At 42.3% G+C, this 16,825-nt stretch overlaps 1 protein-coding gene across 2 annotated transcripts in view; it reads left to right on the top strand.

The window, feature by feature from the left end:
* Positions 1-16,825, top strand: part of SEMA5B (semaphorin 5B) — a 248,368-nt gene that overhangs the window by 111,756 nt on the left and 119,787 nt on the right. For both annotated transcript variants that reach the window (XM_042877572.1, XM_042877571.1), the window contains exon 4: positions 8,568-8,773. In XM_042877572.1, the coding sequence (XP_042733506.1) occupies positions 8,620-8,773 (154 nt within the window). In that variant the 5' untranslated portion in view covers positions 8,568-8,619. The remainder of the gene's footprint in view (positions 1-8,567; positions 8,774-16,825) is intronic.

Below are 16,825 nucleotides of genomic sequence, written 5' to 3' on the forward strand. Positions count from 1 at the left end.
GCCACAGGCTTTTTCTGTGATTCTTTTTGGGTTGGTATTGAGGTTTTACACGTTACATGACACAAATCAGAAGCGTGTTAGTAATAGCATCAGTGCTTTTCTCCCTAAGAGGGTGATGGATTTAATTTTTAAGAAGTGCTTGGCTGGGCAGTGTTGGCAGAGTTTCCTGGACTGTCTGAAAACTGGTATAGAGTAGAGCATCGGCATAGAGCATTGTATCTCTTCCCATGTATTAATGCTGCCTGTGAATTTGAGACACATTGGACCAGTTGCCTTGAAAAGCACAATCCGGAAGAGGCACTTGTGTTCACTGTGGTTTCTGACAGTGGTGTGTTGGGTGCATTGGAGTGCTCTCACTGTGTAAACAAAAAGTAAAAATCTTTGGGATTCTGAGGAATAACAGTGAGGTCAGCAGTCCTTGGCTTGCTGATTCTCCCCATTGTTCTTGCATTATCAACCAGACAATAAAAGCAGAGTTAAACGAGGGTTTATCTCAGACATGGTTAATCTGGGATAAGAAATGTATTACCATCTGAGATTCTCATTCCCTCTGCAATGCAATCTCTGCCAGTTGGCGAGGATATTGGTTTGGGTTCTTTAATTAATGCTGCCCCACCTATCCTGCTGATTAGCAGTGAATCTGGCAAGATGCTGAACTTGTTCAGCTATATGAAATAAAAGCAGTTCCTCTTGTGTAGGTTTGAGGGGCATTTAGGATCACAAAAGGTGACTCTTCTGGTGATCAGATTGAGTCTGGTCACTGGCAGATGTAAAACAGCACAGCTTCATAAAGCCACTTACTGCCAGGCTGTCCATTCTCTTCAAGCTTTTACACACAGGAAAGGAGGCTGATGTGTATGCAACATCCTAAAGCACACAGAAGAGACTCCAAGAAGGAGAGTACATAATCAATTTCTCATTCCCAAATTATTTTTCCAGAATCCCCACAGTATGGTGTTTGAGTAACAGAATAATTTCCTAGCTATTAAGTGCCTGAAAATCAGCAGTAATTAACTTAGTGCAAATTCTTCCCTTCCTCTCCCTCCTCTTTGCTCAAAAACAAACAAACAAACCCCTTTCCTCAGCAGAGGAGATGCAGATGGAAGCAGTGTCTTCCGCCTTAGTGAAGTCGTGTACAGACTACATTTTTTCCCCCCGTTCAGTGCTGTGAATAACATAATTGCTTTGTTATCCCTCAGGGGATTTGTAATATTAACATTGGTTAATGACATTAATTCAAGTTTTTACCATTAATAAAATGGCATTGCTTAAAATTAAGCATTACATTTCAATTAGTAGTCCATCGAAGACTTTAATAGTCTGGAGTATTAAAGTGATTTTTTTTTAAATTTCTTATTAATTTTTTATTGTATCATGCTAATTTCCAAAGAGTGATTGAAAGCCAAGCTGATCCAACCAACGACCCTATCTGCCATGTTTCTTAAGGGAACTTCTTTCTTTTATGACATTATGCAAAAAGGTCACATTTCCACAAAGCAGGAATCTGTTTCCGTCACCTCCTGAATTCATTACCATCCTTTTTACTTTTTAACATGAGGCACATGATATACAGGCACCCCAGGTGGACATGTTTAAATTAATCTAGTAATAATTGATTCAGAAGAGATTTGGAGGACAGAATTTGCATAAAAGCCATAATGAGAGCAAATCCTCCAAGGCCAGACTGAACAGCTAAGTCCCTGAATAACTTACATCTTCTAAACTAATTTGGTTATATATGCAATGCGAAGGTGTGGGGGCTGGAGCTCCATGTGATTGGAATTCATTACAAATAATTCATCTCTGGAAAGCCTGGCCTCTGAGTGCATTAAAACGATATCAGCCCCCAAATGTGTGCTGAGACCCTGCCTCCTGGAAGATGACAGTGAGATTTCTGTCCGTCTTGGCTTTTATAAAGCATTTCAGGGGAGAAGAGCACTGCTCTGAAGCCAAGGCATGCCATTAGCAGGCTACATCAGGGCTGAGGTTTTAGCTGAACGTTTGGATTTGCCAAAAACCTGAGCATGGGGATTGTGTCAGATATTTGTCCCTTCCTTTCCAGCATGGAGCTGGGTCATAGACCATAGGATTTGAATGAAATCCTGCATCGTCTTGGAATCTGGGAATTTAGGGGAAGGGACATACTACAGGTTTGGGACCATCCTATAGGCTATTTAGGCAATGTAAATCTGTGGGCAGTGAATATTAGGGTTCCAGTTCATTAAAGGAAGGCAGCCAGAAGGGTCACTGCCATGTTTCACATTCTCTTGTGTAAATATTGTTCTGAGAAAAGCACTAAAAGTATCTCGCCGTGACTCCACATAGTAATTCTTGTGCTAGAGAGCTCAGATTAGCAGGTAACATAGTACTACACTTTTGGTACCCCAGAATTTGAACAGAGGTTTGGATTTGGGGTATATATTGACCACTTGATTGCCTTCTGGCCAAAGGTTTCCATATGATAACCAGTGCTGTGCAGAGCCAAGAAGATGCTGCAGCAAAATATATTGTTCTCTCCAATCTCCAACTTGGATCCAGCACTATAGAGTGCTATACGTTTCTCCTCCTGTAGTTAGAATTAAGCTGTATGTCTGTTATGTGGCAAGGCGTTGGCCTTAGAGCCTGCACTGGGGTCTTGAAACTGTAAAAACAAACCTTTAGGGGAAATGTCTTGTGGCTGACTGTCAGGAAGGGCATTGGTTTGTTGGTGTGATGATTATATGGCTTGCATTTTGTCTGCTGGAGGCTCACATTCTGAGAATACTTTAGATCAAAGGAGAAATCAGATTTTTTTTAATTTAAATTTCATCTTCTTAGTGTTTTCCCAAAAAGGTCAGCATCTCCAGACTGTGCAGTATTAGAGTGCCAGCGTTAGAGTGACACTGGCTGGTCATGGTCGTAGGAGCTGGGGCTCTACTACTTTGCAAATGTGCAAGAGGCAACTTGGAGAAAAGCTGCTGTGTTTCCACAGCTTAAGGCATAAGTCTGTGGTCTCAATTACCAAATCTCAAGACAGACAGAGGCCCTTACAGCCAATGGGCTATTTGCAGTAAGAGTGATGCTGGATGTACTGCACTTACATCACTGATCTGCATGTCAGCAGCATGTCTGGCACTTTGGATTTACAACAGCCATGCAGAGGACTCTACATCACATGTTGAGCAAGAACAGAGGTGCCAGAACCACCAAAATATCTCTGCTTGGGCAGTCCCACAGTACCCAGTGCAGGGAAGGTCTTCCAGGACCACTGTTGGGGTCTTCTGGATAATGTGGAAGTATACCATTAGGGAAATAAACGTGTGCAAGCATTCGTTGCCAAATCCAACCTTTGGATAAACAAAGGACTTCAGACTCCCAGGCACCTTTTCACAAGTGCTAAATTCATTTCCCAGACAAACTCTCACAAAACCCCTCACGTCTTTTTATTATGTGTAGCTAGTCAAAGAAAGATGTAGAGCCCTTTGAGGAAGGCATCTGGAAGCAGCTGGGGATAGACTCAATGTGTGGTCAGGTTCACACCACTCACAGGACCTAGTGTCAGCAGAGCAGGTATTTATTAATGCCCACCAGCTTTGGCCACATCCCAGCGGCACAGTGTGTTTTGCTCTGTTACACAGGCTTTTATTGTTCAGCTCTATCTAATAGGGGCTTTTTCTATGAGGTTCCAGTTCTTAAGGGCCTTCTTGAAAGGTGAAGATCTGTTTGGGTTGCAGGAGTCTGCAGCTGGTGACCGTGCTGTAAAAATAGCAGCATATTGAGTTAAACTGATTTCTCTTCTGCAAAGAGTGAACTGGATAATTTAGATAGATCTGGGTAACAGAAAGGTTATAATGAAGTGACCTGTGTTGTGAGATCTTGATTGTTTTGTTCCTGACATAAAACCCTCTGTGATGCTGGGGTGGATGTGGAAGGAGCTGGGGAGCACCCAGCGGTGAGCACAGAACTTCTGCTTTGCCTCAGGAGAGCCTGTGTGCCTTGCTCCTACCCTGCTGCCGGCCTCTGGACTGTTGTAAAAGGTAGCCCTGGGGTTATGCAGGGAAGCGTGGGGTGAGGATGGGTGGAGAGGGCATGGAGAGGCACAGGGATGAAGGACCGAGGCCTTGCTGCCCTGTGCCAACCCATCACAGCTGCATTGCCAAGCTGTTGTGCTTTGTAATGTTTTTATTTATTTCCTTTATTCTCCCAGTGCTTTTTTGGAATACTTTAGCATTCACCTCTTTCTACTGCTGTTCTCCTCTCTGGTCTCCATTCTAATAAAATTATAACAGCACCAATGACAAAAGATCCTGAACGGAAGAATTAATGCTTTTTCAAGAGATTCCTTTTTTAGCCTTTTTTAAAGGCATCTCTTTTCTTTAAAATGAAAGATGAAGCATTTTCTTTTATCCTTAAACTTTACTGTCACGTTTTATTAAGTCAAAATGATAGTTACAGTCAGAGGAAAGCAGGATATGGATTCCTGGTACAGCCATTTTTAAAGTGTGCTTTGTTTTAAAGCCTTGAAGATTGATTGAAGGTATTTTTCTTTTAGACGTGGAGCTTTAGTCAAAGGGGGCCTGATCTGAGTTACCCTCTGTAAATCAGGATTAGGTCCTATGAAATCAATGGAGTTGCAGTGATGCAGTGCAGGATGAGTTGGAATAGGCTTGTGCCCCAGGAGGGATGGAAGGGGATGCCCCAAATGCTGTGCTGGAGCAAGGGGTGAAGTCCCTATTGGGCTGCCATGAAAGGTACCAGGGGAGAAATGGGATATCTGTGCTCATAGAGATGCTGGGGCTGCCATTTCAGCCCAAGCAATGCCCCCAAGAGGAGCAGCTCTAGTCCTGTCCTGAACCACTGTGCCAGAGGCACATGAGCCTAAGGAACCTGACAGAGGAGATGAGAGGATGGTGGCAGGAGTCATGACCTATAAAACGCCTCTCTGTGGAGCCCAAATGTGCTGACCTTTGTGGCAAAGGGCCAAAAGGATTCTCTACATGTGGTAGGACAGGGGAGAGAAAGGCCCCAACACAGCCTGGGGCTGCCAGGCTCTCAGTAGGGAGATGGCAGAAAGACTTGGGCACACCATCTTATTGGACATTTTCTTTCTTTTTTTTTTAAATGTATCTGCATTTTGGAGGGAGGTAGCAGCTAAGGTGGTAAAGATACATCAAAGATGAGCAAATAAAGAATTGAAGTGATGTGTCCTGCTGGGGATTTGAGTTTAACCAGGGATTTCAGCTCTTGTCTCTCATCTGCACTGAAACTTTAACAGCTGATTTCTAAAGCCCTAAGCCTTTTTGAGCAGAGAGACTTTAATAAGAGCAGCTCTTTTTATAGTATTTAAACTGTATCTAAAGGGCTTAGGGCTAGGACAAGTTCCAGCAGCGAGGCTGGGATGTGGCTGGGACGTGGCTTAGAGGGCTGATCCTGAGCACCTCCCCACCATCCCTCTCAGTGAACATCTGCAGCTTGGACAAAATGGAGGCTCAAGTCCAGCCATCCCCAGCAGAATTCAAGCATTTACACTTTTAGTCAGGCCTACAGCTGCTCTCCTTGGTCATACAGCACTTGTTCATCTGAGAGTATGGGGTTTTTTGGAAATAAAATTGCAGCAGCTGGAAATAGCAACGACTTAGGTAGGGACTCTTAAAATATTGAAAAGAAAATGACCAAGGCAGGTTGGGAATGGGTGGATTGGTGGAGTAACTGCTTGCAATGCTATCCACTATCTGAGCTGGTGCTCTAAGGCTTCTTTTGCCTCTGACCAAGCTGGTATTTACCCACTGACTCGCTGATCACAAACACCAGTCCAGGACTGCACATAGCACAGATTTCATTTAATAGATTTTGTGTTTGTAATTGGGTGCAAGAGATAGCTGATATAGGGAAGGATACGGGCTTTTTATATTGTTTCTTTTTTATCTTTCTTCAGTTGTGTATTTCCACTTCATATCAATTTTTGATTTTCAAGCACACTTTGGATTTCCTTGTGACAACAAGGAAAAAGGAGATGGAACTTTACCCTAAATACTGGTTACAGCTTTCTAAGGAACTCTGAAGTGTCTTGGACTGTGGTAAAATCTCCCAGGGAAAGTGGCAGAAATCCAGCTACTTGGCACATTTTACGACTAGCCCAGACAAAACACTAGTAAATGTACTCTGCTTTGGCACAGAATAATCTGTGGGATGTTATGAAGCTCTCTTGTATGAAACTTATTGTTTCATGACTTTGTTGAGTGTGAAGCTTGGATTTACTCATCTGCTGCTTCTGGACCACACGGGGCCTTAGAGAAGTGTTGGAGGGCTGTGGGAGAGCTCTGCTTTGTGTCCTCAAGCACTCTTATCTAATTTGTAAGATTTTTTGTTCACCTGACTTGAGGTCATTTTTTTGGATGGTTAGCACATGAAAGCAGCCATATTGACTCAGATCAAAAGTCTGCTAAGCTTACTACCTTATTTCTGGCTTAGATAATCACAGCTGTACTGGGAGGAGTACAGCATGCATAAAGTGAGATTTCTGTGCCTGTCTCTTCCAGTTCCCAGCAATGATCTCTGACATGAAGAAGTCCTTTTGCTTCTTTTGCATTTCCCACAACAACCATCTCCTGTCAAAGGGAAATTTGGCTTTGTCTCTGCTGGAACTTTCAGTGGATCTGAGAGCTATACAAACACATCTCCCTGGAGTCCACAGCTGTGTGCTGCATTTAACTTCTGGATCTATACTGAAAAAAAGTTGTCATTTAAACCAATGGCTGAAAATACAATCTGGTGCTCCATCATCAATAACTTGTATTATAGCGTGACTTGAGTAACATCTCCATCATCTGAGATGCCACAGTGCCCATTTATGTATGCCCTACAGTATGCTTGTGCTTAACGACTGAACACTCTTTTGGCTTTGGCTTTGAATGATTTCAGGCCTTTGACTTCTGCCAGTCCAGTTTTTAATGTAACATTGTATTTGCTGTGTTAAAAAACAAACAAACAAAAAAAGCTCCACAGCTCTATAGGGAAACACTGTAGAAATTCCACTGGAGAAATGGAAGGGGATTTTATACAGCCCTACATAAAATCTGTATATAGGGCTGAAAAAAAAATAGTGTGAAATGCTGTAATCTCTCACTCTTGCCAGTAAGGAAACCAAATCTCTGTAATGTCCCCGGCTTCTGTATGCCAATGTTATTTTCAGTGGTACAGTGCGACTGCTGAGGACATGCATAATGGATGCACTTCTATATGCCTGTGTTTAAAATCACAGAGAATACACTTAAGAATAAAACAGGATTCATCTTTCAAACCTGCTGTCTCCCACTGCTGCTGTAAGCAGTCTGTTGTTGCTCCCATGATGCCCAAAGACCTTCAGGAACTTCTCCCAGCTCCTTGATGCTCCACAGCATGGTCCCACATGTTGGAGTTGGCCCTTGCCATAAGCCTGCCATTGCTTACTAGTGTCTTGTGTTATTGGACTCCAGTCTGAGTTCTTCAGCTCACTGGAGGGGCTTGGGGGACTGCTAGCAAAACCAGAGAGGCACTGGGCACTGCAGGAGCTGACTGTTGTGTTACCTTTAGGAATCACGGCACCCACTGGAATTGAAAATCTCATTATATGTGAATTAAATCAGAATCAGCTTTATCAGTAGATAAGATTCAATGATAGAAGGCTTCATTTGTTTGAAAACATGTGTTTGCATTAATTGAACAGAGTTACATAGGAAAAAAACAATGTGCTCATTGGGAAGATTAAATTTGGCAATGCAGATTTTCTTAAGCTGCTTCAGCATCTTGGGGAGCGGTAGCAGGAGCTAATTAATCCTCCATCTCCTGCCTCAGGCCTGGTAGCCCCAGGGAGCTCAAAGAGCTGTACCTGTTGTGCTCTTGTTGTTACCAACTGCTCACGTAGGAGAGGCAGGGCTTGCCCTTCTACCTGAGAGAAGAGCTCCTCCTCCTCAGCTGTGCCTTAGCTCATGTGGCTGTGACATCCTGTAGTAACACAGGCAATTGACTCACTTCTCACCCTTCTCCCCATTAAGATCTTTTAATTTTTATGTTACACCTTAATTAGCACTTTCCTGGCAACACCTTTAAAGTGGCTTTTCTTGTTTCAAGACATCTAAAACAGCAGCGGTAAAATGTATAAACCTCCTGTTAGAACAGTATTAATTGCACGTGTTCTGATGTTGGCCTACCCAGAGCAATCTCTTGATTGCAACACAACATTTAAATACTCCTCCCGTGAAGTGGAAGAGTGAGGAGTCCACACTGGGGACACATTTACACCTGGAGCACTGGTGATGTCTTGTTGTCAGTGCTGCCCACTGCACACTGGCTACTGTATAAGGGCATGTGCCCCAAAGCTACACAGAGATATCTAGAAAGCTGTGCACTATGTCTGCCTTTGAAGCTAGAAGCTCAAATACAGTTGTAAATTGGGTCATTTGTTTTTTAAATGCTGTTTTGTGGGTTATTTTCATGTGTACTTACCACAGGTGGGGTTGGGATGAAAGGGGAATTCCATCCTCCCCTACCTATGCTGCAAACTTTGGATAAACATAATCTTTCTGAAAGTGGAATTATTTGTATTTCAGGTATCCTCCCTGGGCCCACCTTGGAAGCTAGATCTGCAACTACCCTTCAGTCATGGTTGTTTCAAGATTAAAGGCCATTTCCCTGTCATTGCCAAGCCTTTTTCTTCTTGCTTTTCATCTCTCAGCATCACAGAATGTACCTGAATACTCTGAAGCTGAACATCAGCAGTGTGTCAGGAAAGAACACCCCACAATTGCTTTTGAAGGTAAGAGCTTCTGTTTCTGTTTCAAGTTCCAGTAGGATGATTCATTTTGAAGTCCTTCCTGGTGTTGTTATGGAGAAGGGTCTAGTCTGTGTTGTTTTGCTTACGCCTGCTATCCACAGGTCAGTGCAAGTGGCCTGGTGAACTGCATTCACTTTGAAGCTCTGCAGGGTTTTCCCTCTGAGGTTTCATATAGTAGTCACTTTGGGCATTCTGGAACTACTGGTCTAAGAGCCTCTCCTTCCAGTTCTGCTACAGTCTCCCTGAGATCTTGTACTACACTGAAACTGTGTTTCGTGTGTTTATATACCTCTCACAGCTGGCTGGAGCTACAGAGGTAATAAGTGAAAAGCGACAGAGAGTTTGGACATGACTGAATGCAGGAGAATTAAACTGCTTTAAAATTGCACCACATGGCTGCCATGTTGTTTGTTGACATTTTGGGGAATGTATCTACCACCTCAGCCAGTAATTCTTCTGTCTCTTTCACTTAGACACTCATCTTGCCTTTGTGGAAGGCACATCCTTGGAAACTTGGAAGGCTGGGTTGGATGGGGCTCTGAGCACCTGATCAAGCTGTAGATGTTTCTGTTTACTGCATAGGAGTTGGACCAGATAGCCTTTAAGGGTCCATTCCAACTGAAAAGATTCTATGGTTCTACAGTTCTAAGATTTATTACTTCAGCATCCTGCTATGCCGCACAAAAATGTGGCCAATCTTTTTACTGTTCCTTTGAAAGACTGGGTTATCCTTGTTCTCATCCAGATGGATTTTCCATGAGCATATATGTACCCCTATGCTGCAGTCTGCCTGCATGGCACTTAGCCCACGATGCTGCTGGTGCTGCTGTTTCTGCATTCACCCCAGCTTTAAGCTCATCATCAGCTTCTGAATCTCCTTGCTAAAAGTGGTTTCTTCCTAAATGTTGAAGTATTGATCTGGGTTCCCATTTAAGGCCCTGCCATGCATCTCTTGTTACAGTCTTGCTAAAGGCAATTAAGTACGTTGCAATGTGTCTCTGGTTAGGTTCTTTGCTAAAGGTAATTTAGCGGTGGTTTCGTGACCTTTGAGATCGGGTTTCCAGGAAGAAAGTAGTCAAAGGCTTCTTTGCTGACCTTTCCGGGTTGTTCTAGAGAGTTTTACCCTTCTTTAGAGAGGAGGAAATGACTGTCTCTTCATTTGGAAAGTGCAAGAGGTTTCTTGTCTGTTTCCCATTATCCGTGTTTTAAAGGTTTAAATGGATTAAAGTAAATTAGCAAAATCTTTAAGCCTACATGATATGGCACTGGCTCTAACCTTGCTCAAGTAGAATGGGTAAATACACCTTTATTTTAATTGCCAAGTTAGTCTGGCTGTCTGTTTAACAGGGGATGGTGAAAGGAGAAACCCTTGCAGCTAAAAACATGTTGGAACTCAGTTGGATATTTAAATAGATAATTCAATAATGAAGATGTTTTAGATACAGAAAGAAGGAAAAGTGTTCTCTTCCTATTAGCCAGGAGCACCAAACTTTGAGTTTACTGAGAGTATGTCTTTGGGACCCAGCACTCGGATAAACTATTCTGCAGGGAACATGGGAGCCCTGATTCCTGATTTTGAGGAATAGGTGGGCATTTTTGGCAGCCAACATCAGTACTTCTCTGAAGGAATGATGGCTACACTTGAGATCTGCCAATTTGCTTTGTTTTGATCAGGCATGAATTTTGAAGTTTGCACTGCAAAGTGAGGTGGGGTCTGGGAAAAGGCTGTGAGCTGAATGATTTTTCCTAGCTGACCATATAGAGGCTGTGAGGCTGGGCCAGGCATTTGTGCTACTATGCTGTCCTGGGTGTTCATACAGCACCTAGCTACTGCAATGCTGCCCCAGTTTCCCTGGGACTTATAAATGATGCTCACCATATGGTTTCACCAGCAATAATAACATACCCAGTTTGGAATTTTCATAATTAGATTGTTCTACTCTGTGCTTATAGGAAATCCTGTTAAAGTTTGATTTCCCTTGTTAGATCAATAACAAAATGATCTTTTACTTCCCAGGAGCCTGCTGATGGTATCTTATTACCTGTTTGTGAGTGGGTGGCTACATGAAGGATCTTGCATGCTTGTTTGTTTTTCAGTAAGCTGAGAAATTAGTAAAACAAGTCATATATATTCTTAGTGTGTCCTTTTATATTTATTGGTGCATGCACACATGCATACAAGTCCTGCTTAACTAAGCAGTACATCATCGCAGCTCAGCTCCACTACAGGCCACTCTGGAAAGTCTAAAATGTTTCGTGTTTCTTTCAGTTATGATCTTTTTTTTTTTTTTTTTTTTTTTTTTTTTTCTTTTTTTTTTTTTTTTTTTTTTTTCCCCCCCCAGTCTTTGTGTGTATCTTGCAAGAAGAGATGCTCCCTGTACTTGCAACTGGCCTATGCCCTTGCCATACCAACAAGTTTCTCAACAGTATCATTATTATACAGCTGCCTCTTAGACAGCAAACTATGTTATTCATTACACTGTTATTCATTAAAGACATTTGAAGCTTCTTTGTAACATGCCCCTTGGGAAAGCCAGGAACACCGTCTGCCATGGCAATCCTGTATAAGATCTGTTATTTCAAGAGGCCAGAGCCATGACTGACATGTGCTTATATGTCTGTAATGGATGCAGAGTTTGGTTTCAGCTTGTTTACCAAGGAAGTGCTCAAAAGTCTGCAAACTCATCTGTGTTATATGAATCACTTGGATGTTCACAGCTTAACTGGCAAGTTGTAGACAGGTTTTCACTTGCAGTTTCTCTCATTATTTCTTTCTCTTTAGTTTTATCCATTAGATCACCCTGCTCAGGAGAACTGCGTAGACTCTCCATGTCCTTCTCTATTCTGTCTGGCAGCGCTTTTTGCTCTGGGTCATGGCAGTTTGTATAAGCTGAAACTACATTATTTGTGCTCCTCTGCTTTAATAACTGCAGCTTTTCTTTGTCCCCAGAAGATCTAATGCTGAAACATATGAGAGAGGTAGACCTGGTTGCGTAGCTTATATCCCAGATCTTCTCAGGACAGCAAATCTCAGCTTTGCAGACTATATAATCAAGGCTGGTGTGAGTTCTGGACATACAGCATCTGACTGTTTTCTGGTCCTCAGTCTCTGCTATAAGCAGGCAAGTTACTCTGTCTGTGGCCCCAGATATTTAAAGTGAATTAGTTTGAGAGTGTTTAAATCTGGAATTTTACTTCAGACTGTAATTATTGCCTTCTATCAGATGAATGTGATTCGGGTTGTTTGAATGTAGCTTGCTGTATATTTTCTCAATATTTTCTTTCTTTGAACATTTTATTGAAATGTGGCCAGCCTCAAATTCTGAGATCTGTGGGGAGCAGTTAAGTATTTGCTTGTTGCATTGGAAGCAAAAGCTGTTTTAAACTTGTGGGCTGAAGGATAATAAGAAATGATTTATTTCTTTTGAAGGTTCCTGACATTTTACTGAACACCCCCACCATTTTTCATTTGGCCACTAATACGTTGTTCCCTTTACTGTATGCTGATGGGGGAAAAAAGCACATTAGCATCCATCAGCTCCACAAGTCAGCTCAGAGAGCCCCCTAGGAAATTCTGATAAAGATTTACACTTCTCTTGAACAAGTGAGATTTTGAAAATCCAACCCAAATCTTTAGTTAACAGTGATTGGGATTGTGGGAAGTCTGAGAGGTATACCAGGCTAAACGTTAAAGGGAAAGCAAAATACGTTATGGGAGAACTGACTTCTAGCTCATAGCCCTGCTGCCCTTGAATCTCCACATGAGGAGTCCAAATGTAACAGATGATGGAGTGTTAACCTGTGACTGGTGGCATCCTGTGCGTAAGATTGGGATGCTGTGGAATACTTGACCTTCTGAGCAGTTTGGTTTAGATTTTGTTTCTATTAAGGAAGCCTTGTGGTAATTTCCTTTTTAATCTTGAAAAATGAAACTGTGGCAAATGAAGCTGATATTTTCTTTCTCAGGGTTGATGTAGAATTTGTTTGAAAATTATGACTAATAAAGCCATAAATATGGAGTGGTCAGGGAATTAATTTGCTCTCAGGCCAGACATCCAAAAATTACACCTAACAGCTGTCAATGTATTTTTCATTCTGTAAGAATAATTATAACAATAATGACACTAGTTCTTTGACACTTCCCCATTAGTGATGTCCAAGCACTTCCCAAACCAATGCAATGAGATTTGATTGAAGAAATGATTCAGTGTGCTGTTCCTTGAGGCCTTAAAGAGGAGAGGGGTGTTGGAAGAGTGCCCTTCATTCACAAGATGCTTTAGACAGAGTGAATTGCTGGCAATCAGGAGAGATGCAGTGGAGCTTCAGGAGGCAGAGTGTGCTCAGCTACACAGGTCACCAAAGGAGGATAACGTAGACCAAAGCCATGAAAATCCCTGCTCAGCAGCAGAGCAGCTTATGTATGTTTTCCAGAGATAGCACTGGTGCAACAGTGGCTGGCAGCAGCATGGGCTTGGTCCTTCCTCTGGCCCAGTGGCTGGCTCCTTTCAGATCCCAGATGGCAGTACTTTGGTGAAAGGAATCAGAGCGAGAAGCAAAGCAAAGTGCTTTTCTTCTTCAGTGCAAACAAAAGCATTACAGAGACCTGATTCTCACTTTGAGAGTTTACTTTGCGTGATTTCGTAACCAAGTAAATCCGAGTCAGTGGCATGGCAGTCCTCATTTATTTAGCGTATCTGTTCCTGGTGAGTGCTAATATATCATGTTCTCCTAAAACCTTCCATTCAAGGATGTGATTATGTTTTAATAAAGTTCAGTTTAGTACTAGCGCTCTCGTAAGAAGTACTCTTGTTTAATCATGCAAGCTCGCCCTGGAAAATCAGGAATAGCCCCAGCTCAGTCAAGCACTTAATATATGTTTACCTTGAAGTCAGTGTGTTTGTGGAACTGGAACCAAGTGTGTGCTTATGTACTCGGGAAGGCTGCAGTCAAGGTGCATGGAACTGACATATCAAGGCTGTGAATATAAATTCTAGTATATAATTTTGTTTCCAGCAAGTTCTACTACCACAGGTCCAATTGATCAACTTGTTTTTCTAAGATGGCTGAATCAAGTGATTCAGAAACCAGTGTGTTCCTCAGCTTAATATAGGAGGAACTGGAAGAAAGTCTCTGTCTGTAAAGCACAGCAGACTGAGTTAGAGGTTTTTCTGATCATTTCTGGCTTTGGGAGATGCAGATAAAATCCTGAAGAACTCTTGTGCTTTGGCTTAAAACTCCACTTTTTCATATATCACCCATCCTTTCACTTTACTAGCACTGGGCAATCCTGGCAATGTTTTTTAATGGAAGTGCTTGAGCTGCAAAATTCAGATTTGTATTTTATGTGAGGGGATTGTTCTGTTTTACAGCATATTAATAAAAGAGGTGGAGGTCACTGTCGATCTCTGGTCTTTGATAATCCTGTGCTATTATTAGCCAGCTTCCAACTTAAAAACACTGATGGTTATGAGAAGAGGTTCATTTCGAAACTCTTAAAGGATTTTATAGCCTCTGATTCATAGGTATCATCAATTCATGATGGGGCCTTTATCCACAGGAAACTGTAGTCCTCATAGGTCCAACTGGCTAAGTAGTACAAATTCCGTGTTTGTCTCAGATTTTCCTGTTAAGCCTCTGGTGAGCTGGCAAAGAGGGTCAGCTTCTACTTGAGGATGTTCATCAAAATCCCATCTTCTTCCATGGCAGATCTGAGGATCTGTGAATGAAACTCAAGGGGAATTCAATCATGTTTTCCCTGCCTTCTCTCAGTATCCTACATTCTTATCATGAAAACAATTGTGTTGAATCTTGCACCATCTCTGTTGGCACAGGTATCTGGTGCAGACATATAACTGTAAGGATAGTGGAAAAAAAATTCTGCCGCCAGACGTGGAGGAGATGGTTTGAATAATGACAAAGGAGTGTTTTTTTCCATCAGACCGTAACAGCTGTAGGAGCCAAGATGCAGCTTGCTCCTGTCTGAAAAGAGGGATTATACTGATCAGAACGTCATAGGAAGGTGCAAGTGATGCATGAGCACTCATCATTCTGAGCGAGAGAGATTGTGTGACAGCTGCAGGGCTTGTCTCAGTATACAATGGATCACAATACTTTAACGTACTGCAACATCCTAAGCAAATGAGAGCTGTGGATGAGCTGGCAGTGGGGCTGCACATGGCCCTAGTTAGCTTGATTTCACAAGGTGTGGTGGGATGCAGCACAGCATTTGCCTTTGTTGACAGCCTGCTGAGGAAAGTTAGTTCCATCCATTCCAGCAGTCCTGTGCTGTGCAGATATGCACCTTTGGTCCAGGTGACTTTGGATATGGCAAATGGACTCACTCTCTACTCTCAACCACACATCCATATTCTCCATTCTTGCAGCACTGTGGCATCTCCTCTTTGTCTGCTGGCTTGCCATGTTCGCAGTGAACAGCCATCCCTGGTGAAGGGTCTCTGATACTGTACAGTAGCTGGGATTTGTGTTCTTGTGCAGCTCTGAGAAACAGGGATCACATTGAAGGGGAAAGAGTCCCTTTCACATTCCACAACTTCTTTCCCAATCCCCCACCCTAATGGTGGGGACTCACCAAGTGCTGTCTGGCTCTGCCCTGGGGTAGTTCTTGACTGAACTTCTGCCTGCCCTTCGTTATGAGTGAATAGGTCAGAGGAACCCAAGCAAAAGAGAGAATGGTGCAAAACTGGCCTCTATGGAGCAGAAATGTGGAAGAACTGTAAAATGTGAAGAAGCTGGAATGTAACTCTCAGTCCTTTAAACTCCTTCCTTGGGAGACCAGCAGGGTAGCATAAGGGCACACTGTCCCTTACTGAGAGTGAGCATTAGTTCATGCTTATAATCTGTTGTTTTCTTTATTTGGGATTGAATCCCTGCGTTCTTTCTGACAGACTGGTGTGTTTTGCCAGCTGCTCCACATTAATAATAAAAAACTAAATAAACAAACAGTCATAATTGTATTTTTGCAAAAATCAGGTTTGGACTAAGTTCTTTTTTCTCCATATTAAAACAATTAAACTACACTTGTTTTGAAGAAATGATCAAAATTTAGGGAACAAACAGTAAAGATGCTTGGTATGCATTAGCAACAGTGCATCCTGCACATTGTATGCCTTACATATAATGAAGCATGAATGGACTGGTTTAACTATTTAGACTTGAGACATTACATGGTTTCATGATTTGCCCAAGACAGAGGACTCCAAAGTTAGCATTGTTGGGTACTTGGAGCCTTGCCTACATCTGTACATGATATTCCTCTCTTGGGATGGAAGCTCAGCAAGGTCAATTCATGGAGGAAGTGTATGAGAAGCATAAAATCATCTATACTTGACATAATTTTAAATGGTAACAATTTGGTTGCTATGATTACTATGATTCCTGTGGCTATGTGGACATATGACTTGGGTCTTCCATTCATGTTTCCCTTCAGGATGGCAAGAGCAAAGCCTTTTCTTCCAACTCCTTACTTTTTTGGAATTTGAGAGATAGAACTCTTTTCTCCCTCTGGATACAAAGAGAGAAAAAGCCTAACTCTTTTTTCTTCTAGTCATTTCCTATCCATGTGCCCTTGGACAGCTTGGAGAGAGCAACTCTTGTGCTTCTTCAGTCTCATTGAAGGGAAATGGTTATCTGCAGCCATCTATAATGGTGACACTCATACAGCTGGTGGGTTAGCAGATCCTTATTTCTCTCATCTTGGAAAGAATTTTGTAGGTGGCCAGCACTAAAATAATTGAGTGAGTGGGCAAGAAATGAGATAGAAATATGACTGGAAGGTGAAGGCTGATAAAAAAGAAAGCAGGAGTAGGAGGGGTGCTTAGCTTGGGTAAGACAGTAAACTGGGTAAAACAATTGGATTTAGATACTGAGGGAAGAGAGGGGGAAACTGCTGACTTGGGCATGGTGTAGGGTTGGCCTACTTTGTAGAATGGATGTACTATGCCAGCAGCTTTCTAAGTCCTCATAACTATGAACAGAGATCAGAGATTCAGGAAGGCAATGAAGCTAGATATTGCA

This window comes from Lagopus leucura, unplaced genomic scaffold, assembly GCF_019238085.1.
Source record: "Lagopus leucura isolate 7727_CA_CO unplaced genomic scaffold, USGS_WTPT01 Super-Scaffold_100019, whole genome shotgun sequence".
NCBI classification, from domain to species: Eukaryota; Metazoa; Chordata; class Aves; order Galliformes; family Phasianidae; genus Lagopus; species Lagopus leucura.